The sequence below is a fragment of the Penicillium taxi genome, assembly GCF_028828555.1.
Source record: "Penicillium taxi strain IBT 34144 chromosome Unknown utg000002l_segment0_segment0, whole genome shotgun sequence".
In the NCBI taxonomy this organism is placed as follows: Eukaryota; Fungi; Ascomycota; class Eurotiomycetes; order Eurotiales; family Aspergillaceae; genus Penicillium; species Penicillium taxi.
In genome coordinates, this window is record NW_026643204.1 from 3,855,207 (window position 1) to 3,882,620 (window position 27,414).

The 27,414-nt window shown below is 47.4% G+C and overlaps 12 protein-coding genes across 12 annotated transcripts; 5 read left to right on the forward strand and 7 right to left on the reverse strand.

Moving 5' to 3' along the window:
• Window positions 1-420: 420 nt before the first annotated feature.
• On the forward strand, window positions 421-5,145 carry N7495_003366 (NACHT nucleoside triphosphatase; the record flags this gene model as incomplete). Its single annotated transcript, XM_057206035.1, has 2 exons — window positions 421-1,700; window positions 1,758-5,145. The coding sequence occupies 2 exons, from the start codon at window positions 421-423 to the stop codon at window positions 5,143-5,145; spliced, it is 4,668 nt and encodes a 1,555-aa protein (XP_057066642.1).
• A 344-nt stretch (window positions 5,146-5,489) lies between these two features.
• nop12 (rRNA-processing protein NOP12) lies at window positions 5,490-7,125 on the reverse strand (the record flags this gene model as incomplete). Its single annotated transcript, XM_057206036.1, has 2 exons — window positions 5,490-6,926; window positions 6,994-7,125. Coding segments are annotated over 2 exons (1,569 nt in total), but the record flags the coding sequence as incomplete, so codon positions are not given.
• Window positions 7,126-8,438: 1,313 nt separating this feature from the next.
• On the forward strand, window positions 8,439-9,866 carry N7495_003368 (homogentisate 1-2-dioxygenase; the record flags this gene model as incomplete). Its single annotated transcript, XM_057206037.1, has 1 exon — window positions 8,439-9,866. One exon carries the CDS (start codon window positions 8,439-8,441, stop codon window positions 9,864-9,866), a length of 1,428 nt encoding a protein of 475 aa, XP_057066644.1.
• A 576-nt stretch (window positions 9,867-10,442) lies between these two features.
• N7495_003369 (tetratricopeptide repeat protein) lies at window positions 10,443-14,340 on the forward strand (the record flags this gene model as incomplete). The annotated part of the gene is made up of 3 exons (XM_057206038.1): window positions 10,443-10,533; window positions 10,583-10,730; window positions 10,779-14,340. The coding sequence occupies 3 exons, from the start codon at window positions 10,443-10,445 to the stop codon at window positions 14,338-14,340; spliced, it is 3,801 nt and encodes a 1,266-aa protein (XP_057066645.1).
• Window positions 14,341-15,422: 1,082 nt separating this feature from the next.
• Window positions 15,423-15,686, reverse strand: N7495_003370 (uncharacterized protein; the record flags this gene model as incomplete). Its single annotated transcript, XM_057206039.1, has 1 exon — window positions 15,423-15,686. One exon carries the CDS (start codon window positions 15,684-15,686, stop codon window positions 15,423-15,425), a length of 264 nt encoding a protein of 87 aa, XP_057066646.1.
• Window positions 15,687-16,160: 474 nt separating this feature from the next.
• N7495_003371 (uncharacterized protein) lies at window positions 16,161-16,397 on the reverse strand (the record flags this gene model as incomplete). The annotated part of the gene is made up of 1 exon (XM_057206040.1): window positions 16,161-16,397. One exon carries the CDS (start codon window positions 16,395-16,397, stop codon window positions 16,161-16,163), a length of 237 nt encoding a protein of 78 aa, XP_057066647.1.
• A 355-nt stretch (window positions 16,398-16,752) lies between these two features.
• N7495_003372 (uncharacterized protein) lies at window positions 16,753-17,079 on the reverse strand (the record flags this gene model as incomplete). The annotated part of the gene is made up of 1 exon (XM_057206041.1): window positions 16,753-17,079. One exon carries the CDS (start codon window positions 17,077-17,079, stop codon window positions 16,753-16,755), a length of 327 nt encoding a protein of 108 aa, XP_057066648.1.
• Window positions 17,080-17,769: 690 nt separating this feature from the next.
• Window positions 17,770-17,994, reverse strand: N7495_003373 (uncharacterized protein; the record flags this gene model as incomplete). Its single annotated transcript, XM_057206042.1, has 1 exon — window positions 17,770-17,994. One exon carries the CDS (start codon window positions 17,992-17,994, stop codon window positions 17,770-17,772), a length of 225 nt encoding a protein of 74 aa, XP_057066649.1.
• Window positions 17,995-18,142: 148 nt separating this feature from the next.
• N7495_003374 (uncharacterized protein) lies at window positions 18,143-18,475 on the reverse strand (the record flags this gene model as incomplete). The annotated part of the gene is made up of 3 exons (XM_057206043.1): window positions 18,143-18,247; window positions 18,339-18,419; window positions 18,440-18,475. The coding sequence occupies 3 exons, from the start codon at window positions 18,473-18,475 to the stop codon at window positions 18,143-18,145; spliced, it is 222 nt and encodes a 73-aa protein (XP_057066650.1).
• Window positions 18,476-22,948: 4,473 nt separating this feature from the next.
• N7495_003375 (FYVE zinc finger domain-containing protein) lies at window positions 22,949-23,944 on the forward strand (the record flags this gene model as incomplete). Its single annotated transcript, XM_057206044.1, has 2 exons — window positions 22,949-23,383; window positions 23,540-23,944. The coding sequence occupies 2 exons, from the start codon at window positions 22,949-22,951 to the stop codon at window positions 23,942-23,944; spliced, it is 840 nt and encodes a 279-aa protein (XP_057066651.1).
• A 1,069-nt stretch (window positions 23,945-25,013) lies between these two features.
• Window positions 25,014-25,841, forward strand: N7495_003376 (uncharacterized protein; the record flags this gene model as incomplete). Its single annotated transcript, XM_057206045.1, has 3 exons — window positions 25,014-25,261; window positions 25,315-25,418; window positions 25,516-25,841. 3 exons carry the CDS (start codon window positions 25,014-25,016, stop codon window positions 25,839-25,841), a joined length of 678 nt encoding a protein of 225 aa, XP_057066652.1.
• Window positions 25,842-25,925: 84 nt separating this feature from the next.
• N7495_003377 (uncharacterized protein) lies at window positions 25,926-26,815 on the reverse strand (the record flags this gene model as incomplete). Its single annotated transcript, XM_057206046.1, has 2 exons — window positions 25,926-26,540; window positions 26,606-26,815. The coding sequence occupies 2 exons, from the start codon at window positions 26,813-26,815 to the stop codon at window positions 25,926-25,928; spliced, it is 825 nt and encodes a 274-aa protein (XP_057066653.1).
• Between the last annotated feature and the right edge of the window lie 599 nt (window positions 26,816-27,414).

Consider the following 27,414-nt stretch of genomic DNA (forward strand, 5'->3'; position numbering starts at 1 on the left):
CAAAAATGCTTGGATCAAATCTAAACCCTTTAAGCTTCATAAGAAATGCATAGAGAATATATGGCATTGCCCCTGGGTCTGCTCTTCTTCTTTGATACATATTAGGCTGAATATTCTGTTTATTAACTAAGCAATAGGCAAGAGGTACCAGTGCCATCAAGCTCAGCTCCATCCTACTATTGTTTGTCCCATAAGTAGAATTCATAACTAGTTGGGGCTGTGAGTTAGGCTGCATCAGGTTAATAGAGTATTGATTGATTGATGGCTTATGCCTAGCCCCACTTTGGGCATCAACTAAAGTGGCTGTGCCTCTGCTCAATACGGCTGAAGCTTTCTAAGATAGCGGATAATACATATATTGAACTAACAGCTGAATCGCCAATATTCCTCTCCCCAACTCAAAGAGTACTATCAATCATAATGGCTGATCCACTTTCTATCGCATCGGGGATTGCGGGGTTGCTTTCGCTTGGTGTTCAAGTCACCCAATCATTAGTCAACTTTTACACGGCGTACAAAGACCAAGACACGGATCTGGCAAAGATTACGCAGAATCTCGATAATCTTCAAAACCTCTTCCGAGCCCTCGATGCTGCAGTAGAGGAACGCCGACCACAGGCCAACACGCAAGATCTACTCCGAGAAGTCGAGAAGGCGGTACATAAATGTGAGGAAATCATCACCGAGCTACAGAGCGAGTGCGAGAAATTCCATAAAGAATCGGCTGCCAGTTTCAAGGATCGCGTTAAGGTTGCCGGGCGTCGCGCAGCCTATCCATTCCGGAAAAGCACCCTACAGAAACTCGAAGAAGACGTGGGCGATATACGTCAAAATCTGTTATTCGGACTCGATGTCCTACAGCTTAAGAGCCAGATTCAAATCCAAGATGGCATATCAGAAATCAAATCACTCGTCGAGCGAACAAATGCTAATCAAATTTCTTTTACAATTCGTTGCTGGCTTATGGCGCCGGATGCATCTTCTAACCACAACGCCACATGTGCGAAATGTCATCCAAGCACAGGTCTATGGTTCGTCAACGGTGATAAATTCCGGACTTGGCTAGAGAAACACAATTCTTTCCTATGGCTGAATGGTTTCGCAGGATGTGGCAAGTCGGTCCTCTGCTCAACTGCAATCCAGAGTATATATCATGAGATGAGAAATGAACATGGAGTCGGAATCGCGTTTTTCTACTTTTCCTTTAGTGACGAGGCAAAGCAAGACGAAAACGGCATGTTACGCACATTGCTATTGCAGCTATCAGTACAGCTACCAGATGGTGAAAGAGACCTAGAGCAACTACATGCGTTATATAAATCCGGGTCTCCCCCAATGGTTGCGCTGCGTGACTTACTTCGACGCTTCCTTGAACGATTCCGCGATGCTTATATTCTACTAGATGCGCTTGACGAGAGTCCTCGAGAGTGCAAAAGGGAAGATGTTTTAAAAGCTATACAAGTGATACGCGACTGGTCGATACCTGGCGTTCATCTTTTAGTGACCAGTCGCAACGAGCTAGATATTCGAGAGTCGTTAAGTCCTTCCTGTGGCCAAGATACTTCACTCAGAAATCCGGAAATAGACAAAGATATTACAGATTTTATCTCCTATCAGCTCAAGAACGACGCGAAACTTCAAAAATGGGAAGCGCGTCACGAGGAGATTCAGACGAAATTGGCAACTGATGCGCAGGGAGTGTAAGTGTTTGACAGCAAATACCTAGTCTCCGCTATTCTGATCAAAATGAGGTACAGATTCAGATATGTTGAATGTCAGTTTAACGCCATTCGGCGGGTGCGAAATCGAAATCAGCTTGACGACTGCCTACGCACGTTGCCCAGTGGTTTAGATGAAACATACGAGCGAATTCTGTGTAGTATTGCAAATGAATATGTCGAGGACGTGCGGCGGGTTTTGACTCTACTTTGCTTCTCAAGCCGACCGCTCACGATCAATGAGCTGATCGACGCTCATGCAGTTGACCTGAATGAGCCTTCACAGCTTGATCGCGACGGTCGCTCATACGAGCAGGATGATATTGTCGACATTTGCCTCGGACTTATTGAGGTCGTAGCCACAGAAAACGACAACCAACAAACTACCTTGACTGTTCGCATAGCGCATTTCTCGGTTCAGGAGTATCTCCAATCAGATCGGATCATTCAACGAAAATCAAGAATTTTTGCTATGTCAAGTGCGCCTGCAAACACAGAGATAGCCCAGTTATGCCTTGTCTATCTCCTGGAGCCAACTCTCTCTGATGGGGTATTTAATGAAGTAAAGCTCACGGAGTTCCCATTTGCTTCTTTCGCAGCTCGTTATTGGTTTCATCATTATACAAATTCAGGGAAGGGGAAGGAAGCAATTGAAGAGCTAGCGTCAAAGCTTTTCAAAGACGAGACGAAGGCTTTTGTTTCGTGGATACGCTTGCATAACATGGACAAACTGTTTGCAGCGTCACAAAACTTGGAACTTCCGATTGCTGAAATGGCAGCGCCTTTATATTACGCCGCGTTGTTAGGACTAGAATTAGTCCTGAACAGCATCTTACCGTCTGAAACTGTGGATTCAGCGCTATCCAAAACTGTGAACGCCCAGGGTGGACGCTATGGCAATGCACTCCAGGCCGCAGCACTTCGAGGCCATGAAAAGGTGGCGCAGATGCTGTTAGACCGAGGTGCCGATGTCAATGCCCAGAATGAAGTGTATGGCAATGCACTCCAAGCCGCAGCAGATGAAGGCCATGAAAAGGTGGCGCAGATGCTGTTAGATCGAGGTGCCGATGTCAATGCCCAGGGTGGATACTATGGCAATGCACTCCAGGCCGCAGCAGATGGAGGCCATGAAAAGGTGGCGCAGATGCTGTTAGACCGAGGTGCCGATGTCAATGCCCAGGGTGGAGACTATGGCAATGCACTCCAGGCCGCAGCACTTGGAGGCCATGAAAAGGTGGCGCAGATGCTGTTAGACCGAGGTGCCGATGTCAATGCCCAGAATGAAGTGTATGGCAATGCACTCCAGGCCGCAGCACTTCGAGGCCATGAAAAGGTGGCGCAGATGCTGTTAGACCGAGGTGCCGATGTCAATGCCCAGAATGAAGTGTATGGCAATGCACTCCAGGCCGCAGCACTTCGAGGCCATGAAAAGGTGGCGCAGATGCTGTTAGATCGAGGTGCCGATGTCAATGCCCAGGGTGGATACTATGGCAATGCACTCCAGGCCGCAGCACTTGGAGGCCATGAAAAGGTGGTGCAGATGCTGTTAGATCGAGGTGCCGATGTCAATGCCCAGGGTGGAGACTATGGCAATGCACTCCAGGCCGCAGCAGATGGAGGCCATGAAAAGGTGGCGCAGATGCTGTTAGATCGAGGTGCCGATGTCAATGCCCAGGGTGGACGCTATGGCAATGCACTCCAGGCCGCAGCACTTGGAGGCCATGAAAAGGTGGCGCAGATGCTGTTAGATCGAGGTGCCGATGTCAATGCCCAGGGTGGACGCTATGGCAATGCACTCCAGGCCGCAGCACTTCGAGGCCATGAAAAGGTGGCGCAGATGTTGTTAGATCGAGGTGCCGATGTCAATGCCCAGGGTGGATACTACGGCAATGCACTCCAGGCCGCAGCAAATGGAGGCCATGAAAACGTGGCGCAGATGCTGTTAGACCGAGGTGCCGATTTCAATGCCCATGATGTAGAGTATGGCGGTGCACTCCAGGCCGCAGCACTTCGAGGCCATAAAAAGGTGGCGCAGATGCTGTTAGAACGAGGTGCCGATGTCAATGCCCAGGGTGAAGAGTATGGCAATGTACTCCAGGCCGCAGCAGATGAAGGCCATGAAAAGGTGGCGCAGATGCTGTTAGATCGAGGTGCCGATGTCAATGCCCAGGGTGGATACTATGGCAATGCACTCCGGGCCGCAGCAAATGGAGGCCATGAAAAGGTGGCGCAGATGCTGTTAGACCGAGGTGCCGATGTCAATGCCCAGGGTGGAGACTATGGCAATGCACTCCAGGCCGCAGCACTTCGAGGCCATGAAAAGGTGGCGCAGATGCTGTTAGACCGAGGTGCCGATGTCAATGCCCAGGGTGAAGAGTATGGCAATGTACTCCAGGTCGCAGCAAATGGAGGCCATGAAAACGTGGCGCAGATGCTGTTAGACCGAGGTGCCGATGTCAATGCCCAGGGTGGAGACTATGGCAATGCACTCCAGGCCGCAGCACTTGGAGGCCATGAAAAGGTGGCGCAGATGCTGTTAGACCGAGGTGCCGATGTCAATGCCCAGAATGAAGTGTATGGCAATGCACTCCAGGCCGCAGCAGATGAAGGCCATGAAAAGGTGGTGCAGATGCTGTTAGACCGAGGTGCCGATGTCAATGCCCAGGGTGGAGACTATGGCAATGCACTCCAGGCCGCAGCACTTGGAGGCCATGAAAAGGTGGCGCAGATGCTGTTAGATCGAGGTGCCGATGTCAATGCCCAGGGTGGAGAGTATGGCAATGCACTCCAGGCCGCAGCACTTGGAGGCCATGAAAAGGTGGCGCAGATGCTGTTAGACCGAGGTGCCGATGTCAATGCCCAGGGTGGAGAGTATGGCAATGCACTCCAGGCCGCAGCAGATGGAGGCCATGAAAAGGTGGCGCAGATGCTGTTAGATCGAGGTGCCGATGTCAATGCCCAGGGTGGACGCTATGGCAATGCACTCCAGGCCGCAGCAGATGGAGGCCATGAAAAGGTGGCGCAGATGTTGTTAGATCGAGGTGCCGATGTCAATGCCCAGGGTGGACGCTACGGCAATGCACTCCAGGCCGCAGCAGATGGAGGCCATGAAAAGGTGGTGCAGATGTTGTTAGATCGAGGTGCCGATGTCAATGCCCAGGGTGGACTCTATGGCAATGCACTCCAGGCCGCAGCAGATGGAGGCCATGAAAAGGTGGCGCAGATGCTGTTAGATCGAGGTGCCGATGTCAATGCCCAGGGTGGACTCTATGGCAATGCACTCCAGGCCGCAGCAGATGGAGGCCATGAAAAGGTGGCGCAGATGCTGTTAGATCGAGGTGCCGATGTCAATGCCCAGGGTGGACTCTATGGCAATGCACTCCAGGCCGCATCATTTGAAGGCCATCAAAACGTGGTGCAGATATAGTTAGCTGAAATAATTACATATATTTTAAGTGAGTGGGCTAATTCCCGTGTGTACGGACTTATGACCTATCATAACTTATTTACAAATGATTGGCAAGCTGAGGATGGTATGCCTAATGCTGAAGTATCCGACCACAGTGGCGGATAAAGGATAGAAGCTCAGATTTTGTACAAAACAAGTAGAATGAACAATCAGAGTGACTAATTGCTTTCGTACCATTGCAATGCTCTAAATATGCTCGACTCAGATTACTTTAGTAAATGAAGAGAATCATGAGGAATAATTATCAAATTTTAGTCGGATGCTTGCTGTAATCATGTTGCAAAAATACAATTTTCAGACTCTCAAGGCTTCTGACCACCTGCGGCTCGGTAAGCCGCAGCCCGGTAGGTACTCCGGTTCTTAGGTCTGCCCTTGCTCTTCTTAGACTTCACTTTGAGGACACGCGAACTACCCTCAGTGGCCCGATGACCTTCAAACACCATTCCGTTTCCAGCAATGCTGCCCTTGCCTTGCTCCTTGACCTTGGCAGCACCAGCCCGTCCAAGAAGCTTGCTTGCACGACCCTGAAGCGTCTTCTGAGCCTCGGCCATGCGGGGGTTCTTGCCGCCAGAGTCATCGCGCTTCTTGGGCATTTTCCTAGCACGGGTCACGCGGATTTTTCGAGGAAGAAGGGGTGGGAACTTTTTCTCGTTGAGCAGAATCGCCTGCTCAACACTGTTGCCGTCGTAGAATTGTACGTAGGCAAATCCCTTACCGACGCGGGTAGTGCTGTCGCGAACTACACGGACAGACTCCACATTCTTTTTGGCCTTCTTATCTTTAGTATCGCCAGTGTTCTCATTAAAGACACGCCAGAGTCCCTCTTCGATATCAGCGGGAGCGCGGGCCTTTTTCTTTTTGCCATTCTCGTCCTCGGGACTCTCCTGGTCGACAAAGTCAAGGTTACCGACAAACACGCACCGCTTATTGTCGATCGCAGCAGGATGCGCAATGCTGTCAACGCGTAGATGGCGGTCCAAGACGATTGTTCCGTTTAATGCAGTAGGAGCCTTGCGAGCCGCCTGGGCAGTAGTGTAAACGGCGTAAGCGTTGGTGCTGGGAGTGGTCTCATCCAGGATGTCCCGTCGAGCGTAGGAGGCACGTTTGGGAATTCCACCACCGCTGGCGAATGGAACGGATCGGAATCGGATCGACTCGACCTTGTGAGGACCGCTTGATTCGGGCAGAGTTGAGCAGAAAGAAGCCAGATGACGAAGAAGGGTCTTCTTGTCTGACTTGGACTTGATTGCCTTTGTAGAGACGTTGCCCAAGAACACTGTGCGATTTGACTTCTCAACCTCGCTCGATTTGGCACTGGCATTGGCACCACCGGCAAGACTCTCATGGACGGGCACGGGAGCCTTGCTCTCGTCCTCATCTTCACTGCTGCCGGCCTCTGATTTTTCGTCGTCTTCCGAAGCGTCGCTGCCATCTTCTTTTTCAGCGGGCTTTTGGCGCTTGGCTTGTTCGGCCTTTCTCTTCTCGTCGTCTTTTTCTTCCTCCTTAGCAAGACGGCGCATATATGATTCTTCAACCTCCTCGGCACCACCGCGCTTGCGCTTGCGACTTTGAGGCTCCGGTGCCGGTTCCTCCTCGTCAGATGCATCTCCCATCACCTCATCTTCTGAGTCAGCTGGTTCCTCCTCTGAGTCGATATCTTCATCTTCTTCGGTCTTCTCTGTTGATTTGGGAGCTGAGGGTTTGACATATTTGATAGCAGGTGCTTGAACGGGACCCGACTGTAAAGATCAGATTAATTGTGAGTTTCAAGTAAGTTTCAACCAAGTATTGAAATTAAAGACTTACACTTTTCGCGAAGAGCGAAGACAATGTTGGGTCGATTGCAATGCCGCTCAGCAATCCCGCACTCGGAGGTTGGGCATCCCCTTTGGACTGTGTTTTGGACTTCTTTCCCATTTTAGATGGTTGAAGAGAGTATTCTTTTTGAATAGAGAGTCTCTGTGAGTTTTTGTTGCGTTGAGAGTGCAAACTGCGTTGATCTAAGCTCCCGAACTTTTTTTTTCCTTTGAGGCTTATCGGCCTTGGCGCTACAATCTATTACAGGTCACGTGAAAACACGGATCATCAGATATACCGCGTTACGACCAATGTCAAGTAAGATGTATCAAGCTTGCTGATTCCAACAAACCAAGCGCCATAGACTCGAGAATTAATGGATAAGGGCGTTTAAAATCAACTATTCGAACACCTGCATTATCCGATATCATCATCTGATAATCTTCAAATAGAGTATTGATGAGCATGTTTCTCTTAGGGCTCCTATAGGGAGCCTGGGGCGATACTAGTTGTTTGACCACTTAGCGCTGATGAAGTCACCTGATGGTTCTGAGCCTTTCCTCCGTGTAATCCCAGTCAGTTTTCAGACCTTATTTCCGTTGTAAGGTGCAGTAAGCACAAAACACCCCTTCATATATATATAAATGATTGAAGTCATTCTTTTGCCGGCTCGAATTCAGGACTCAAGGTGGGAGTTAACAATGGGCTTTTAAATCTCACACCGGACAAACCGAAAGTAGCTCAAACAGCTTCGTCCTTAGCAGTGTATATCAGAGAGGTATCATAGGGCATAATGTAGAAGAGGTAGTATATAAAACATGAAATGATCCAATATGTTGTAGCCGGGAACAATGGACAAGCGGCAAAATTAGAGGTTAGCCCCCTGCACGAAGAGAGACGTGCTTGTCAAGCAGACCACCCACTTCTTTTTTTTTTTTTTTGTAATACCGACGGCCTTAGTTGGGGGATCATGTAGAAATATGAGTTTCGTTCGAATCCGTGTGCGCGCTTTTTATTTCTTATTTTATTAGAAGAGCTGATTCAGTTCAGCATGCCTGAACAGTTGAAGAATAAATATGATCATATCAGGTCTATTCCTTCACAATACATTTATCAAGATCTGTTAATATACAGATTTCGAGATATCCCAAGTACGGGGCTGAGGAGAAGTATCGCGCTGTGTATGAAGTATCGTGTGGTCCTATGCAAGATCGACCACCAGATTGCCCTAGCTCAGATCATCAGAATTGCCCGTACGGCTGGCTCTTTTGATAGGCTCTGATTGGCGGCAACATGTGTCGACTGCCGGAGTCAAATTAAGGCGGCAAAAACAAGCACGATAACGATAACAGTGGGGCTTGTTGTAGTACAACTTGGGGCAATTCTTTAGAAACCATCTTGCTCTTTCTCTTCCTCCTCAAACTTTCTTTTCTTTGTCTGTTCATATACCCGCCATGTCTCCTTTTCCAGGCGCATCTGCAACTGTATCATTTACATCAATACCTACCGAAAAAGATCCTTATCACTATCAGCCAGGCTTTGGGAACAGGTTTGCATCGGAAGCACTCCCTGGTACATTGCCTGTAGCTTGCAATACCCCTCAGCGATGCAAGTATGATTTGGTCTCTGAGCAGATCAATGGTACTCCCTTTGTTTCTCCACGAGCATCGCTGCTGAATGCCTGGTTTTATCGCATCCGGCCATCTGTCGCTCACTACAAGTTGAAGCGGCTTCCCAAAAATCCAGATCTCGAGGCGAATTTCGCAATTGGCAATGAGAGAGTTGAGTTTACCCCTCAGGATATGGGATGGGATGCTTTTAGTCTCCCAGCTCCATCGGAGTCGGTCGACTTTATCCAAGGTTTAAAGACCATTGGCGGGCATGGAGATCCTGCGTCTAAAGAAGGATTGGCAGTTCATATGTATATGGCCAATAAATCTATGTCTAAGAAAGCATTTTGCAACAATGACGGTGATATGTTGATTATCCCGCAGGAGGGAAGACTTGATATCCAGACCGAGTTCGGCCGAATGATGGTGCGCTCAGGCGAGTTGGCTGTCATCCAAGCTGGTATGCGATTCACAGTCACACTACCAGATGGTCCTTCACGTGGGTACATTCAAGAGATCTTCGGAAGCCACTACGAACTTCCCGAGCTAGGTCCTGTCGGATCCAACGGCATGGCCATGCCCCGGGACTTCGAGACCCCTATGGCAAGTTTCGACATCGACCAATCGAAATGGGAGATCATTGTCAAGCTGACAGGAGAGCTTTTCACATACGAACAAAACCACACCCCATTCGACGTCGTCGCATGGCACGGAAACTATGCCCCGTATAAATACGCCCTGGAGAAATTCATCAACTCTGCCACCATCGACCGCGACCAGAGCGACCCCTCTATCTATTGTGTGCTCACAGCAAAATCGAAGTGGCCAGGAGTGGCTTTGTCCGACTTCCTAGTCTTCACTCCAAAGTGGAGCGTCACTAGCAACACCTTCCGTCCTCCATATTACCACCGTAATGTAGCTACAGAACTTATGGGTATGCCATACGGAGCATGGTCGGGGTCTGCAACTTCCCTGCAACCTGGCGGCCTTACGTACGAGCCCAGCTATATGCCGCACGGAGAATCTTTTGAACGGTGGAAGGAAGCTACGAGTATGGATCTTCAGCCCCAGCGCGTGAATGAGGGTGCTATGGCATTTATGATGCATATCTCATCGCATGTATCCTTGACAAAATATGCTCTTGAGCGCACTGGAAAACTCCAGCATCAGCCAGATGACTTTTGGGATGATTTCAAAGGTGGTTTCATGGATCGTCTGGATGAAGTCAATGCAGACTTGCAAGCGGCTGGTCATGCAGGCTTAGGATTGTAATTACTTTGAAATTAATGCATCAATCTAGCGCATGCACTCATTGAAACTAGTTTTCGTAATAGCTTGGCGTTGAATTCAAGTATGCTTTATAGTTCTCTTCATATCAAATTCTGTGGGTTTCCGACTACTCGTCAACAAATCTGAATATTCCACCCTAAGATCTCATTCCACCAGGCAGGAGTTTTATATCAGCAGGAATGGTGGTAGTGGTACAGTAGGTTGTAACATTCAGAATTGGCATGTCTTCCACCGAGAAGCTTTCTGTAACCCTAACGCCAAGGCCATGGGTGAAAGGTACCTTTCTCTTCCTTGATATTAATCCATCAGTCGGTACTAAAGAGTTACGGGGATGAGGTCTATAGAGAGTTTCTCAACGGATGATGTAGAAAATGAGGGCTGTGTCTATATCAAGTAGTGACTACAATTTATGATTTTGCTTAGAAGATAGAAATGGAATGGGACTTTGGGATTTTTAGCGCCCAGAAGATCACCTGATGGTGCGTCTGAGAATGGTTTTCTCTCTTGGGGGTTGATTGCTCTAACAACCTCAAGTTCAAAAGAATACCCGTAACAGTAATGACTTCTATAACCTTTGGTCCATCAAACTCTGGCCTCCAGGCTGGTATTGTGAATGGCACGGTTAATGCGCAGTTCCATCTTCCTGCGGGTAGGTCCCACAAGGCTCTCGGTTGATTTAATTACTAACACAACTAGAGCGACCGGACACTCCCCCGCCCCGCTTTCAACGGTTCCATTTCGTCGTGACCCTGACTTTGTTAGTCGTGAGACGTTACTTGACCAGTTACATAAAAAGGGCTTAGTGCCCGGGTCTCGTATTGCACTGGTCAGCCTAGGTGGTGTTGGGTATGTTAAGGGATGGCTCGAGCATCTCGATCACTAATAACCAAGCAGAAAATCGCAACTTGCTATCGAGTATTGTTGTCAAATTCGAGATGAATCTGCCGAGACGTGGGTTTTCTGGATTCACGCGAGTAATGCAAATCGGTTTATGCAAAGCTGCCGAGAGATTGCCAACCGAGTCAAGATCTTCGGCCGCCAGAACCCTCAGGCGAACATCTTAGAACTCCTTCTGGATTGGCTACAGAATGAGAAGCACAGATGGGTTCTCGTCCTTGATAATTTAGATGATGACCAATTCCTTCATCAAACCCCTCAGACTAGGACGCTAGCTCAATCGATCTGGGCGTACTTCTCTCAGATATCAAGAGGCTCTATCGTTATCACAAGTCGGAGTCGGCGTGTGGCCTTACGATTAGTGGAAGACGAAGATGTTATTTCGGTCGAACCAATGGACAAAACGCAAGCATTCGCACTTTTTGAAAAAAAGCTCGGCGCCCAATCCAATAAGGAAGATATTATTCAGTTAATCGCAGCACTTGAGTTTATGCCGCTTGCGATTGCACAAGCAGCGGCGTATATAAGACAAAGAGCACCACGAGAGTCGGTCCAACAATACCTCAAAAAGTTCCAGAAGAGCGACCGCCAGAAGATCAGTCTCCTTGATTATGAAGGGGGTCATCTCCGTCGAGATCTAGAGTCCAAGAACTCGATCCTCATCACCTGGCAAATTTCATTCGATTACATCCAAAGAATCAGGCCAAAATCGGCAGACTTGTTATCTCTTATGAGCTTCTTTGATCGACAAGGTATTCCTGATTATATACTCCGAGAGAATAAACAGGACAAAAGCGAAAGTGTACCTGATGAGGTCGATATACTTGAAGACAATATCCTAGTACTAAGAGACTTCTCGATGATCTCCGTCAGTACAGATGGACAGAACTTTCAAATGCACCGACTCATCCAACTCTCTATCCAAGAGTGGCTTAAGGCACATAAACTGCTTGAGCGATGGCAAGAAGACTTTATACAACGACTTTGTGATAATTTTCCTGATGGTGAATTTCAGAACTGGCCGACCTGTCAATTACTATTCGCTCATGTGCTATATGCTCTAGAACAACGGCCTAACACCGAATCCCTATTAGAAGAATGGGCCTCACTGCTATATAGAGCGGCACGGTTTGCAAATGGTATAGGGAATTTCGTCGATAGCAAAATAATGGCACGGAAGTCAATAGAAGTGAGGAATAAGTTATTCGGTCAACGGAGTCAAAAGAGCCTTGATAGTTTAGGAGTGTTAGGGCTATCACTTATGTATGGGGGTGAATGGAAGAAAGCTGAAGAGGTCCAACTACAGTTGACGGAGACAAGCAGGCAGGTGCGTGGGTCAGAACATCCTGATACTCTAGCAAGTATAGTCAACCTAGCGTCGACCTACTCGGCTCAGGGACGATGGAAGGAAGCCGAAGAGCTTGAGGTTCGGGTGGTCGAGATGTGTAAGCAGGTGCTTGGGCCAGAGGATCCCGATACTTTGACCAGTATGGCCAACCTAGCATCGACTTACCGATACCAGGGACGATGGAAAGAAGCCGAAGAGCTTGAAGTGGAGGTGATGGAGACAAGTAGGCAGGTGCTTGGGCCAGAGCATCCCAACACTATGACCAGTATGGCCAACTTAGCATCGACCTACCGAAACCAGGGACGATGGAAAGAAGCCGAAGAGCTTGAGGTTCGAGTGGTGGAGATGCGTAAGCAGGTGTTTAGACCAGAACATCCTAATACTCTGAACAGTATGGCCAACCTAGCGTCGACCTACTCGGCTCAGGGACGATTAAAGGAAGCTGAAGAGCTTGAGGTGGAAGTGATGGAGATAAGTAGGCAGGTGCTTAGGCCAGAACACCCCGATACTCTGAACAGTATGGCCAACCTAGCTTCGACCTACCGAAACCAGGGACGATGGAAAGAAGCTGAAGAGCTTGGGGTTCGGGTGGTCGAGACGCTTAAGCAGGTGCTCGGGCCAGAACATCCCAATACTCTGGCCAGTATGGCCAATCTAGCGTCGACCTACCGAAACCAGGGACGATGGAAAGAAGCCGAAGAGCTTGAGGTTCGGGTGGTCGAGACGCTTAAGCAGGTGCTTGGGCCAGAACATCCTAATACTCTGAACAGTATGATCAACTTAGCATCGACCTACCGAAATCAGGGACGATGGAAAGAAGCCGAAGAGCTTGAGGTGGAGGTGATGGAGACAAGTAGGCAAGTGCTTGGGCCAGAACACCCCGATACTCTGACCAGTATGGCCAACCTAGCTTCGACCTACCGAAACCAGGGACGATGGAAAGAAGCTGAAGAGCTTGAGGTTCGGGTGGTCAAGATGCGTAAGCAGGTTCTCGGGTCAGAACATCCCAATACTCTGGCTAGTATGGCCAACCTAGCATCGACCTACCGAGACCAGGGACGATGGAAGGAAGCCGAGGAGCTTGACATTCGGGTGGTCGAGACGCTTAAGCAGGTGCTTGGGCCAGAACACCCCAATACTCTGACCAGTATAGCCAACCTAGCGTCGACCTACACAAACCAGGGACGATGGAAAGAAGCCGAAGAGCTTGAGGTGAAGGTAATGGAGACAAGTAGGCAGGTACTTGGGCCAGAACACCCCGATACTCTGATCAGTATCGCCAACCTAGCATTGACCTACCGAAACCAGAAACGATGGAAAGAAGCTGAAGAGCTTGAGGTTCGGGTGGTGGAGATGCGTAAGCAGGTGCTTGGGCCAGAACATCCCGATACTCTGGCTAGTATAGCCAACCTAGCATCGACTTACTGGGATCAGGGACGATGGAAGGAAGCCGAGGAGCTTGAGGTTCGGGTGGTTGAGATGTGTAAGCAGGTGCTTGGGCCAGAACACCCCAATACTCTGACCAGTATGGTCAACCTAGCATCGACCTACCGAAACCAGGGACGATGGAAAGAAGCTGAAGAGCTTGAGGTTCGGGTGGTGGAGATGCGTAAGCAAGTGCTTAAGCCAGAACATCCCGATACTCTGACCAGTATGGCCAACCTAGCGTCGACCTACTCAGCTCAGGGACGATGGAGTGAAGCCGAAGAGCTTCATATTCGAATGGTGGAAATGCGCAATCAGGTTCTCGGGCCAGAACATCCTAATACTCTGACCAGTATGGCCAACCTAGCATCGACCTACCGAAAACAGGGACGATGGAAAGAAGCCGAAGAGCTTGGGGTTCAGGTGATGGAGATGCGTAAGCAGGTGCTCGGGCCAGAACATCCCGACACTCTGACCAGTATGAATAATTTAGCATATACGTTGAAGTCATTAGGTGGGCACGACGCTGCTGAGCAGTTGATGACAGCATGTGCCCGACTTAGCAGTCAAAAACTCGGCCCTAACCACCCGAATACTTTATCTTCAATATCGACTCTCAATGACTGGAGTGGGAAGAGTCACGTCTCTGCTCAAACTACCCAGGAAACGACTGACGCAGCACACGTTTCTCCTGCAAAAAATACCATGGCAACCGCTGAACCAGTTTCTCAACCTGACCAACATCGCAGACGAGCAATTTTCTCCCGTCTCTTCCGAAAAAAGTGAAAGTCTGTCTATTTTATCTTATGGAAGAATTCGTCATTGTGAGAATATGTAGTTCAATATGGTCTATTCAATGACTTTGAATCTGTGATATTAGGATGTACCAGATGTATCTTTTGAGTGCCTAGCAACATACGAGCCCTTGCGGGGCTGATAGATGTGATTTAAACCCTCTTTTCCAATCGCCTTATTGCGAAGAGCGTCTTTTTCTTCTTAATCATTCGTTTCGGTGCTAGAGATACCCACAATGTTTATCAACCCGGTCATCCCGCCACGAGGACTTCCACTGCTAACCTAGCCTGTTCTCTTCTTCTCACCTCGGCTAAGCATATAAAATGAACACCTGAGAGCTGTTGGACGGATAGCCTCGCGAATTTGTTGTCAAAATTTATTCTTTTGAGACTCTTTCAGAGATATGTCATCCCGCAGATCTGTTGAATCGAGGTTGGAGCGCCCAATCTCCACTTGGAGCTGAAAAAGCCTCTCCTTGTCTGGAGATAGTCGAGAAAAACTGACCCGAGGCTTATCATGAGCAATAGTAGCCTCCGCTTTCTCTGATTCCTGAATACCCATCTTTTCTTAGCTGCATATGGTTGTTGTGTAGAATAGCAGCCAGTAGTCCAGAAATATAAGTGAAGAAAAGAAAAATCAAAGAAACGAATGATCTACGATGCGCCTCTACTACAATAGTCAAGCCTGACCGCGGTGGTAGTTTTTGACCGAACTATAGTCTTCGCCGTATTCGAAATGCTACCGCCCGGTTGAATGGATTGAGTGACATTGAGACGACGCCAATTTCCTCTTACTTCTCCGATGAAGGCAATAGACAATTTGGCAGAGAACTAAATGTTGGAATATGGAACAAAGCAGTCATGTGATCAAATTGTCATGTCTACTTCTTTAACAGATCTCTATTGATAGTGGAGTTCTGAAAATGTACTATTTACGGGACTAATAGCTAGTTCATAATTCCCCCGCTGACATATTTTGCGATTCATCAAAGCCCCAGAACCTGGAAACCTCTAAAACTGCTACCCTTCGTGATTTCGTTTGGCTGGAATAATCTGGCCGCCTCGTTGATGATATTAGGCTTTATCCTCAATTGCTGACTCCGTCTCATCTTCTGGCATCGCATGACTAGGGGCCCGTTTCGACATCAGGTGCATCAATAGTAGTGCCTTGGAAGTGTAGACTTTCTCGTTTTTGCACCCGTCGATGAAGCATTTCTGTTGAGTCCAGAAATTACCTGGCGCTGATTTGATCGGTTTATATAGGCCTTTTCCGCGGTCGCGGTCTTCACAAAATATGCCTTTCTTATGACAGAGTAAATTTGCCGCTTCTTCGGACATTCCATAAGTCGCTTTAGAGATGAGATGTCTGTCCATGTCTTTTTTCGTATTCCAGATTGACTGAAAAGTATACTCCTCGATCACACAGGGCTGTAATGCCCATACCATGTGTACTAGTACATAATTGCTTTTATCACGATCACGAATACCATGTTTTGTCAGATGATGGTTTAGAACATCTCTGGTTGGAAACCAGGTCACTTCTATATACCCTGGAATCACGCACTAGGTGGGTTACCCTGTGGCATGAAGGGTCTGGCGTTTATGCCACTGCGAAATTCATGTGAGTCGTACCATCGGAACATCCATCTTCGAGACAGCGTCTTGGGGTGAAGTGATGGACGTTTTTGATATGAGTAGACAACGAACTGGCGGGATATGTCTTCTTCTTTGACATATATTCAAGGAAAAGACAGGGAACGCGACTTTTAGTAATAAGACTGTTACACCGCGTTGAAAAGTCTCGGTGGCGGTTTAGTTGGCGTAATCGCAGAGTCGTATACCCGCATACTTCACACCGATGCTAGAAGGGAGACTATCTCTTGAGCTACCAGAAGAGCAAGTGAGAAGGGCCTTGGCCCAGATGATATCATCTGCCTTATTGTGTGGATCCTTGTTCTCGAATGTATCACTGCCATAAATATACCAACTCATTTGAATCCAGAGTGGTATAAAGGCTGTATTTTTGATAACATTGATTCTTGAGAACATGCTGATAAAAGCCTCTATTTGGTGCGGTCCTAACTCGTTGACATGGAGTAAGCTCTCTTGATCGATATCATAGAGGATCCCGATTTCATTGGTAACATCTTCCTCGGCCTCGGAGGCTGCTGCTTGCAGGGTAGCGCTATCTTCTTATGCCAAGGTTGATGGAAAACCGGCTTTAAATGACTCTGATAGGGCCACCGCATTTTTTAAAGCATCCGAAGATTCAGGGTCGCGTTCCTCGACGCTTTCTTAATATTGTACCATCTGTTCGTTACGAATATGATAGGTGATTCCCTGTTTTGTGAGTGGTATCTTTCGAGGACCAGAAGTATCGTTCTCTTGGCGTTCCTCTATCCTGTTATCCACATCTTTTGGGGTGACTGGGGTACTCTATACTATGTGCTGAATTGTTACTGAACTTAGGCTCTTTTCGATGAATAATATTCTTGTTGGCCGCACGTTCATTATAAAATTCTCGAACATGTCCGCCGACATAATGCCGAGCAAGTGTCATCGAGGTTGCGGAGTTCTTATGGTTCAGCGCTTCTGTGATTTCACTTGTCGACATTCCATCTCCACCCTGTTGCTTTTTAGGGAAGAAAGCAATATCTCTTGCGGAGCCTCGTCGAATGGCATATGCAGTGACACGTCCCAGCATGTTTGCTGCTCGGGCCATCTCTGCCATGGAACCGCGAGCTTACTATGTTTTGGTCATCTCGCACTGGCGTGTGGAAGGGTTGAAGGCCGGCAGAATTGGATTATTTGGAAATAACCATTTGACTTGACGATCTGGGCGGTTGAAAACGTTTTGCAGAACCTCATTCAGATTGGTACCTTCGACTAGGCTAAAACGGAGGGCATGAATGAGTAGCCAAGCGATATGACACATATACGTATCTTCGGGGGAAGGAAGAGGTCGAAGATAGATGGTATGTTCGCTGTTTCGCCGATCCTCATGGCCCTTTTCAAACCTCACAGTTATTTCGGCTTTGATGTCATGGATGTTCGGCGAATTGGTTACTCGCAATATGATATCTTGCCACTGTAGGTATTCCTCGCCTATGTATCCACTTGATTGTGCAACATCGCCTGATCGTGCTTTCGTTATCTGATCTAGCAATGTCGACAGCCCCCACAAGACTTAGTTTGCGCTTTTCTCATGAGTCCGGGCGCGGTTGGTAAGTGTGGTGCTGACGGCATTTTAAGATCTCAGACTTTGAGGTGCTGCCTGGTGAAGCAACCATGAGCCAGTGGTGACTACGGCAATTTGATGGTGTGTGCCATTACTTTTAATGGGGCAGGACGCCCGTGTTGTGAGGTTCCACCTCCTTTTGCATACCGCATGGAGTGTTCCTGTACTGTGTCGACAGGTGCACTACCGTGTGCAGATAATGGCGAAGAAGCCGGTGGTGTCCACCAACTCCTGGAAGTCCTTAGCCTCGAGATCCGATAAGTATTTGAGAGCTTCCTCCTTGTTAGAAGGCGTCCTCGAAGGCTTCTTAGGCCATAGTTGGAAACTGCCCTGTACTTTCCTGCAGAGGGCGATGTGCAGCGGCGCAGGAGCAGTCCAACTTCGCCTCTTCGTGATGGAACCTCTCATGATAAGACGAGAAGTCTCCGTAACCTGACCACATTGCCAGCCATCTGTGTAGGACCGGCCACCGGATATCAAGCTCAGGCAGTGGTTTCACTTTATATTCTTCGTGGCTCTGTAGAGAGAGCGAATGCCACTGGTCATTGGGAGGGCCTCAAGGCCCTAGATCTCTTGATATGGTCTTGGAGGTATCAATAGCGTTGGCGAGTGTATCAGTCTGCACACGCAGTTCGAAGAATCGATCTTCTGGTAGAGCCACCTAGAATGAAATTAGCTTTATTCAACATCAATGGTCCTGAAATTTGATCGCCTCGCACATTAGTTCCTGTCAGAAATGGTTAGTCTCTTACCTTGTATACAGCCAAGTGAATATTAGCTTCGGATCGGTCGGCCTTCCAGCAAGTTGTCAAGGGTGTGGTCTTCTTTGTTGACTATAAACTGCAGAAGATACCTTGGCCCTCTGCGGGTTTCTCGGCGCAGGATCCATCATCGGTAAGTATCTGGAGTGGCTGAGGTGTCGTCATGATCAGCTTCAAATTGCATTGACCAGGACCAAGCAAAGTTTCAACCGAATGTTCGTTGGTGCTATTTTGATATAAGTGTTAGTTTCACCCTGAAGAGCAGGGGTGGGAGCTCAGACAGAAGCCATAATTAAATGGTGCAGTTCAAACAAGGTAGAGGGAAGATTAAGAATGAAGTGATGTAACACGGAAACGAAGGTGAAGACGATACCTATGCATTGCTGGATATCAGATTCCATTTCTCACGTACTTCGTGCATTTTCACCCTGTAGCGAGTCCAGAACTCGGCACTCTGATTGTCAAGGTACGTCAGTCGGGCCAGTCTATGAATATAGCAAGGACATTGGAAGGAATGTATGGAAGTTATGGTCTTTCTCAGGCCTCGTCGGCTCGGGACGCTCATGTTGTTGAAAATCAGCCCAGCCAGCTCCGAAGATAGATATCCAAGTATGAATTGTGGAAATGGCAGGTTGGGAATTGAAGAAGTTGAATGAGAGTGAAGATAATGCTTCGATTTATACCAACTACGCCTTCCACTTTCTCAGTTCACTTTCTCAATTCGCATCCTCAGTTCACATCCAAGGTCTGTTAAATCCACATCTTCCGTAGCTTCACTTTTCAAGGGAAACTTAACTTTCTTACCCACAAGCATTGTTGTCTTCGTTTACAATTCATGGTAGAAAGTTTGAACTTCAAAAACATTAATTCCCGACTTGATTCCGGTTAGCCTATCGCAATACAATTCCAAGGGCGAGGCACTTCATAGCTCGAAATGGATTTGAATCTGAACTGGAACATTTGAATGTGGCGAACCGATATACGAAGATATATATCTCCAAAACTAGCAATTGAGAAATCCGCGATTGCCGCTCGAGAATATGTCTCATTATAGATGTAGAAGCAGTCATCGAGAATTCATCACACCGCAGATCAGATGATCAAGATGAACTCGGGAAAGGGCGAGCATGGCAATGACAGAGCTGAGGTAGGCTTTAGAAACTATAGAAATTCCCTGATGAAGCTAAGCAATGTAGCAAAAGAGAACTACTTTTCAAAACTTTGGAACTTGCTACATTGCACTATGTCCTAGTCCAAGCTAGGAGTTAAAACCGAGTTAATAGTTGCCAACTGTGATCCTGTCCATGGCTAGTAATTTATAATGTGGTCAGGTGTTCTATTGAATCCACCCATAAACGGGTTGCGGCATAAACCTCGGCAAAATGATCTACTTTGTAGGATACGAGTGGAGATCTTGGTTGATAAAGTGCAAGAGCGCGTGACAGCGAGCAGTGTTCGGGATAATCACGTGAATGTGTATGACTAAGGGAAGTAAAATAAGCATCAAAAGTAAACTGTTTATGGCGTTCAATTACCGGCAGTTAGCGTCGGTGCATTGTCCCCTTTTAACCCGGTTATTTTGCCCCGGTGGACCGAGGGAGTTCCAAGCTAGTTAAAACTAACTTACTAACCGCACTAATTTTTGGATGTTGTACTGTGTAAAGTATTTCACCACTGAACGGGTCACACTACTGAACGGGTCACCCCACCAATTTTACGCGTCAGTCTGGTGTTTCCATTTTCAACTACCCACCATGCCCCCCCTAAATGCTCTATATGTCCAAGACAAACAGGATCAGGAGAATAGGGTCTTATTAGCTTACCAAGCTTACAAGAATGGCGATATATCATCAATGCGTAAAGCTGCAGCTATGTTTAATATACCATTTTCAACCCTCCAACGCCGCCATTCTGGTGTCCAATTTCGTCTTGAAACACACCCACCGCAGTCTAAACTGACTGAATCTGAAGAGGATTCATTACTTCAATGGGTCGTCTCTCTAGATGATCGCGGCTGTGCTCCTAGAACTAAAGATGTTGGTAGAATGGCTAATATCCTACTCGCCGACCGCGGAACCAACCCTCCTCTTACGATCGGTAAAAACTGGGTTACTAGGTTTGCGACGCGTTTACCTGAACTTAAGACGACCTATTCAACACCGCGCGATTTTACACGTGCGCGTCAAGAGGACTATAATGTGATCAATAATTGGTTCAAACTGGTTGAAAACACGATCGCAAAATATGGTATCACCACCGACGATATCTATAATTTTGACGAGACTGGGTTTGCGATGGGACGATGTGCGACCGCGAGAGTGGTTACTAGAGCTGGTTATTATGGTAAACGCGCAAAAAAACAGCCTGGTAACCGGGAATGGGTTACTGTGATAGAGTGTTTAGGCGCGTCTGGTTACGCACCTCCACCCTGTATTATCTTTAAGGGTAAGGTGATGATGCAGAGCTGGTTTGCTCCTGATCTAGGTTTACCACCTAATTGGCGTCTTGAGATTAGTCCTAATGGCTGGACATCAAATCAAATAGGGCTCCGTTGGCTTGAAAAGCTCTTTATACCTGCTACTGCTCGTACTAAAGGACGGTATCGCCTTCTGATCTTAGATGGCCATGGTAGCCATTTAACACCTGATTTCGACAAAATCTGCCAGGAGCATGATATTATACCATTATGTATGCCTGCGCATGCGTCTCATCTTCTTCAACCTCTTGATGTTGGGTGTTTTGCGGTGTTAAAACGCTCTTATTCTCGGCTGGTTGAGTCTAGAGTAGAGCTTGGTTTTTCCCACATTAGTAAAGGAGATTTCCTAGAGATATATCCTACTGCGCGTATTGAAGCATTTGCATCTGCTTCTAATGCGTTTGCTGCAACTGGAATCGTGCCACTTGACCCTACTAGGGTGTTAAAAAAGCTTACTATGCGCGTCGATACACCACCACCACCACCCTCTATAGGAAGCGATTCAAGTCGAAATTGGACACCTAAGACGCCTAGGACGCAGAAAGATTTACGACGTCAACACCAAGCTATATTACGCACTGTATCTCGAACGCCACCAACACCATCTAAGAGAGCATTAGACCAGATAGTAAAGGGTGCAAATTACCTATATCAAGAGAATGCTCTCTTACGCCTGGAAAACAGAGATTTACGCGCCGCCCATGAGAAAAAGAAAAAACAAAAAGAACGTCCGAATCGTCAATTAACAGTAGTAGGGGGTCTTACAATTCAGGAGGGATTAGACCTGGTTGACGCGTCGAATGGTGGCCCTAAACTTAATGATGCCAATTTACAAGAGGGCCAGGCGCCTGTAAGGGCGCCTGTAACCCAACGCCGGTGTGGGATATGTAAGACACCTGGACATAGGAGGGAAACCTGTCCTAGTAGGCCCATTCAGTAGTTTTTTTTTACTATATTACATAGTAAATAATGGAGTTATTGGGATTCATAAAAATAAGTGGGTCAAACTGACCCGTTCAGTAGTGTGACCCGTTCAGTGGTGAAATACTTTATATGACGACACGTTGCAGTAGTATAAGTTAGCCTCAAATTGCAAGTACAAGGCTGAATGCGGTGATTTCCCCGTATATGCGGAGAAGCTCAGGAAATCATGTCCGGAGAATGTTACATTCCTAGTGAAGAAGTAACCACAGACCAAGTATCAACAAAATATGCGGAGAGATGGTACTGAATACTTGATACGTATCTCCGATAACGGTCAGGGTTTAAATAAGGGGTAAATCCACATATACGGAGTACAGAAATGAATAAAACAGTTTCAAGGCTAAGTTCTATCCCCAGACCAGTCTCAGCCTTGAAAGTATTATGTTCGGAAAGTACATGGACTTGATCGGGAAATTCTCGGTGTAGGATGTAAAACAGGACGAAAGGAATGAATTACTATGAAATATAAATGATTGGATTAGAAGAACCTGATGGATCCAAATTGACGGTTCATGACTTCCTAATTCGGTTTAGAGCTACGGAGCCCATAGCCAATTATACTACAACGATATATCTAGTCTGTTGCGCCACTTGGAATTGATTGGTGGGATGCGACATGGACTCGCTGGGATTCGAAAATGTTGCCGAGATTTAGAAGTTCGAATACGGAAGGTCAGTTCAGATAAGGAATGATATATCATAAGCAAACAAGCGGTCAATCTGGATCTATAGAATACATCATTTTACTGAGAATCTATGGGTTAAACCAAATATCGGTGTGCAATACTAAACTCCCTTTAATCCTTATCTCTGAAACGATTCTATTTAATTTCCCTTTTTCTCGTGTTTTGTTCTTCTATTCTAAGCCAAACCTTCATCTCCATCTTGTTTCCTCCTTCCTCCATCCATCTACTCCGTTACTCCACTTGCACTTAATCCACTCCTCTTAACGCTATCCAGCCTCCACTGGAAGAGTCCACTTCGGTCCCCGTCGTCTATTCTTTTTGCCTCTTAATTTACTTATCGCTGTTCGCCCCGACATTATCATTCTAGCTTCCTCCATCCTCAACATCTCACTTGTATCCTCAACTTCTTACTCAACTTCACATTCCGTTGCTCCAATTACTTCTTCTTCCCCAAAATGGCTACTCATGTCTTGACCGCAACTGTCCCTGGTCCTGGTTCTCACCAGATCGCCATGTACAGTCAACATTCTCCCACACATTCAAATAACACAACTTCCAACAACTCTCCCACATCACCCAATATGTCTTCGGCCACTCTCCACCAGCTCCCTCTGCAGTCTCGCCAACTTCGCCCACCCAAGGGTCCCCTCTATGTCCCTGCAGCACTGCGTCCGACTCAGCGTCCTCAAAAATCATCTCCCATCACGCCCCCCCGGAGTCTGCATGGCTCCCTGGACAGTTTAAATGATGACTCGGCCGAGACAACCATGAGCCGCCGCTCCACCATGGAAAGCCGCCCAAGCAGCATCAGCAAGGTGGCCGAACATGAATGGTTGCGAACAGAGCACTTGGGTGAAGTAACTGGCCTACCCACTCGGGACCACTGGAAAGTGAGTTTATAGTCCTTCATTCCTTTTTTTTACCTCTATATATACAAAATCGGGATGGCGAATATGCGCTTGCCGATGTCGTGATGCGCGCTCGTCATCCTACAGCATCACGTGCTCAAATTGTATGTGGGCTCTATTTGCTAACATGCATTTCAGGCGGATTCGGCTTCTCCCAACTGCGATTCGCCAACTTGCCGCTCTTCCTTTGGCATCTTCCTCCGTCGTCACCACTGTCGCCACTGCGGCCACGTCTTCTGCTCCTCGCACACACCCCACGTGGTCCCCCTCGACCAAGATGCCCGCTTCCATCCTGAGGGCGTTGCCTCCCGCGCCTGTGACTTGTGCTGGAGCGCCTTTCAGCGCTGGGAGGAGACTCGCAGCGACAACCTGAACAGGATTCAGAACTCAATCGATGCTAAGACCAGCGATGTCGGTGCGACCACTGAACACGAGGAAATCCAGGGTAGCCAGCAGACTGGCCGTGCCATGTTGGAACCTAACCTTGGTCAGACCGAAGTTGCAGCCAGTGTTCCCCGTGACTGGCACTGGAGCACCTTCTGACCGCATTCCATCTCTTTAATTAAGACTCTACTGCGATCGGCGGGCTTGAAAGCAGACCATATTCATTTCTCACGACCCCATTTTTCCATTTCTATTTTCTGATACCGATTTGTGCTTTTCCTGCGACATCGCTTCGGAGTTCTCATCGCCCTTGAACATCAAGGGCATTTCTTGAAATGTGCTATTGCTCTACATCAGGGTTGAACTTTGATCTTGCATCTTTTCATTCTTATTTGCTTTTTCTTCTGGTTCTCTGCTACTTCGATACCAATGAGTGGCGTTTTGCGTTTTATGTTTGATCAGAATACCCCGACATTTTTATCTGCAATTTTATTTCTGTTTTTCCTCCTTACTACTGCCTGGTATGTCTGCAATGCGTGCGGATGGACTTTATCGGTCAAATATCTTGAATGTCTCTACAAATAAATCAAGTGTTTAGTGTATCTTTCAAATTTCAAGTGGAGTCGCGTAGGTGGATTCGGTCACTTATTTGATCGGGCGTCGTTAGCGTGAGGATTTAGTGATAACTACCGACTGTGGCGCCACACAGGACTTCATCGCAACGAACTGGTCCTGAGTAAAACGTAGAAATAGCGTTCCCGGTGAATAAGAGCTGTTGAGGCCTTCAGGGCCTCAACCGGTTGCAACTTCCAAGAAGGTACATGGAGGGGTCCTGGAGGATATCCCGTTCAGATTGAACGGAGAAAGCGGAGTACTAAGTAAGCAGGTTGAATTCATGTACTTCATGCCTGAACTGCCTGGTTGAAAGCATTGAGAAGATCGGAGTTGATTCTCGGGTGATCGGTAGTCTCGGAGCGAATCAATAAAAGGGTTCATCAATCAAATCATGCATAAATGGAGGTAGAGGTATATAAGTAGAAGGAGTATCACGTGGGGCCTCAGGCCATGACTTGGAACATCAACTCTGCGCAGGGGTCAAGTCATCGCAGCATTAGCTGTCGTCAGCCTCCCCTCCTTTGATACAAAAGGGCCGGAGATGAGGGGCCAAGGGTTTGAACATATTGATTTCATACAAAATTCTACTCCTTTAATCCACCCTCCTTAAAACATGGCCGAGATTTATAATACGGACCGATTCGCGGAGCTCTACTATCCGTCTAACACAGCCGACCTCCTGCAGCTGGGCCTAGCAGCCAGATATGTAGCTCTCCTTTTCGAGTCCTATCAGATTACCTATGCTTTTATTGGAGGATGGGCTGTATATTTGCGCGGCGGTCGCCGGAGCACCCAGGATATTGATATCGCCGTTGCGAGTCCGATGAATGTTTTGAAACAGATACTAACCGCTCAACCCCGGTATCTCCATTGTCTCCTTCATCTAAGATTTGAACTGATTCCAACTTCGCTAGTATTCACTTTCCGGCTGTTCATGGCCGCACTTCTATTCAGATCTTTATTGACACCGGGCGGACTTTTGATGAGGAGTTTCCTCATGTGCCGGATTTGGCTGTCAGTATGGATATTGTAATAAGTGGTGTGTACTCCATTCTCCCACTGTCTGCTGTTCTACCTTACTTCCAGCATTGGTTATTGACGTGTCGATGCCACAGGCAATTTAGGTACACCCGAGGATCTGCACTCGTCTCGCGAGCCCATCAATCCATATAGACCTACACCGCTAGCCTCACCAGTGCTGGTATTAGGGCTTGTTTTTCAAATACATGCGAAGCTAGATGCATTTGCGAGGCGCGGAGAACAGGAGAGCAAGGATTTCGTGGACCTGGAGTTCCTTTTCACGCAGTATGCGACGCAGATACCCGAGTTCAGGGAGTGCTTTAGTAGTGAGCAGCGGAGGCATTTCTGGCTTCATTACACGGGCAAATATGTGGGATTTCCGGATCAGGTTGATAACATGAGAATATTACTTGGGCTATGATGACACCCTAGGCTATCAATGATGAAAACTCGCAGAAACAGATGAATGTGGTAGTAATTATTTTATTATTATTTTAACTTATGACTAACATGATATACGTTTCTGAGTCCATGGGTCCGGTGATCCTTTAAGACGGAATCGCGTATCGAAAAGTTCTTCCGGCGTTGTCCAGCCTAGTCTGGCTTTCTTATTACGGACCCTTGATTCCCACTTCTCCCGCCTGCTTATAGTTGAAGTGGGGAAGTAGTGGATGAACAGCCACCCCTTCCCCCTTGCAGCATCGGTAGCTCTGTCATTCATCCGTTTTGTCCACTCGAGATCATTGGTCCCGTCCAGCTTTAAATTGCGTAGTCCCCACTCCTCAGATACGTCCGAACCGTCGATGCAGTCGCATAGGGCGACGTCGTCGTTCGTGTCCAGGAAGCTTTGTATCAATACTGGTAATGTGGGGTAAGGGAGGCCGTTTAAGCTGCGTTGTAGTTGGAATGGATTGCTGGGGATGTGGACGTCGTAGGCTGGGACGAGGACGAAATAAAAGTGGATGCCTACGCCTTTGAAGCGGTGGTAGGTGTGGCTTAGAGATGAGGGTTGTGGTATTGGGTTTGGAGGTTCAGTTCGTATTTTCGTTTGCATGTATTCGGATGTGAGGAGGGAGACTGCTTCGTTCAATTTGTCGTCTGGGACGCAGAGATCCCATTCCTAGAGGATAGTGTCAGATCAGATCGATACTAATTCATGTCTACCTCCGGGTTTAGATAACGTACGTCTCGTGTCCGTCCAGCTCCATAAAATATTAATGCTGAGACTGCAACAATACAGCACTCCACTCCATGGGTTTCCAAGTATCGAGTGACTTCTAGAATCTCCAGAGTTCCGTGACCACCACTGGATGGGACCTCGCTAGGGGAGTAGCTCGATACAGTCTCTATACAAGGATCTGGCGGTATAGGAGAGATATAGTTTGGAGCTAGCATTGTGAAATGAACCTAGAAAGCTTTTAAAAGAAGCCAATGTAGTCTATAAGTGAATATCGTGAAGTAGCGGGGATCCAGCTCCGGATGTTCACGTGATGTTTATCGGCTGGTCTAGATTGTAGTGGAGTCTAGTCAACTATGACATGTCGATTGTTTGTACAGAGTGCAGTGCGGAGCTCTTCGTACATTTTGAAATGTTTTATGTTTTACATCTTGTTTCGAAGCACATATTGGCCAATTTTATCATTGGATAATAGTAATATGCATCCTGGGCAAAATTTTGGAAGTTATCGCTCAATTAACTGGCTCTGTGGAATAAATAACTCTGGGTATGCCAAGAATCATGTGATTTTTGCATATCAGCTGATATCGATTCCCACAGGTCTAAAGCTTGGACTCGTCTACACCTGCCAAATGGATAACTTTTGTTCTTCTGTGAGGGTGATGTGTACCCCCGGGCCAAAGTTTTTAGAACTTAATCAGGATTTTCATTTTACTTCAATGAATATGACATCTCGCAGAAGATTCAGACCTTGGGACATCGCAATATTTCTTGATTAGATCATAAGGTCTGATTCCAAGCCCTAGATCACTAAGCC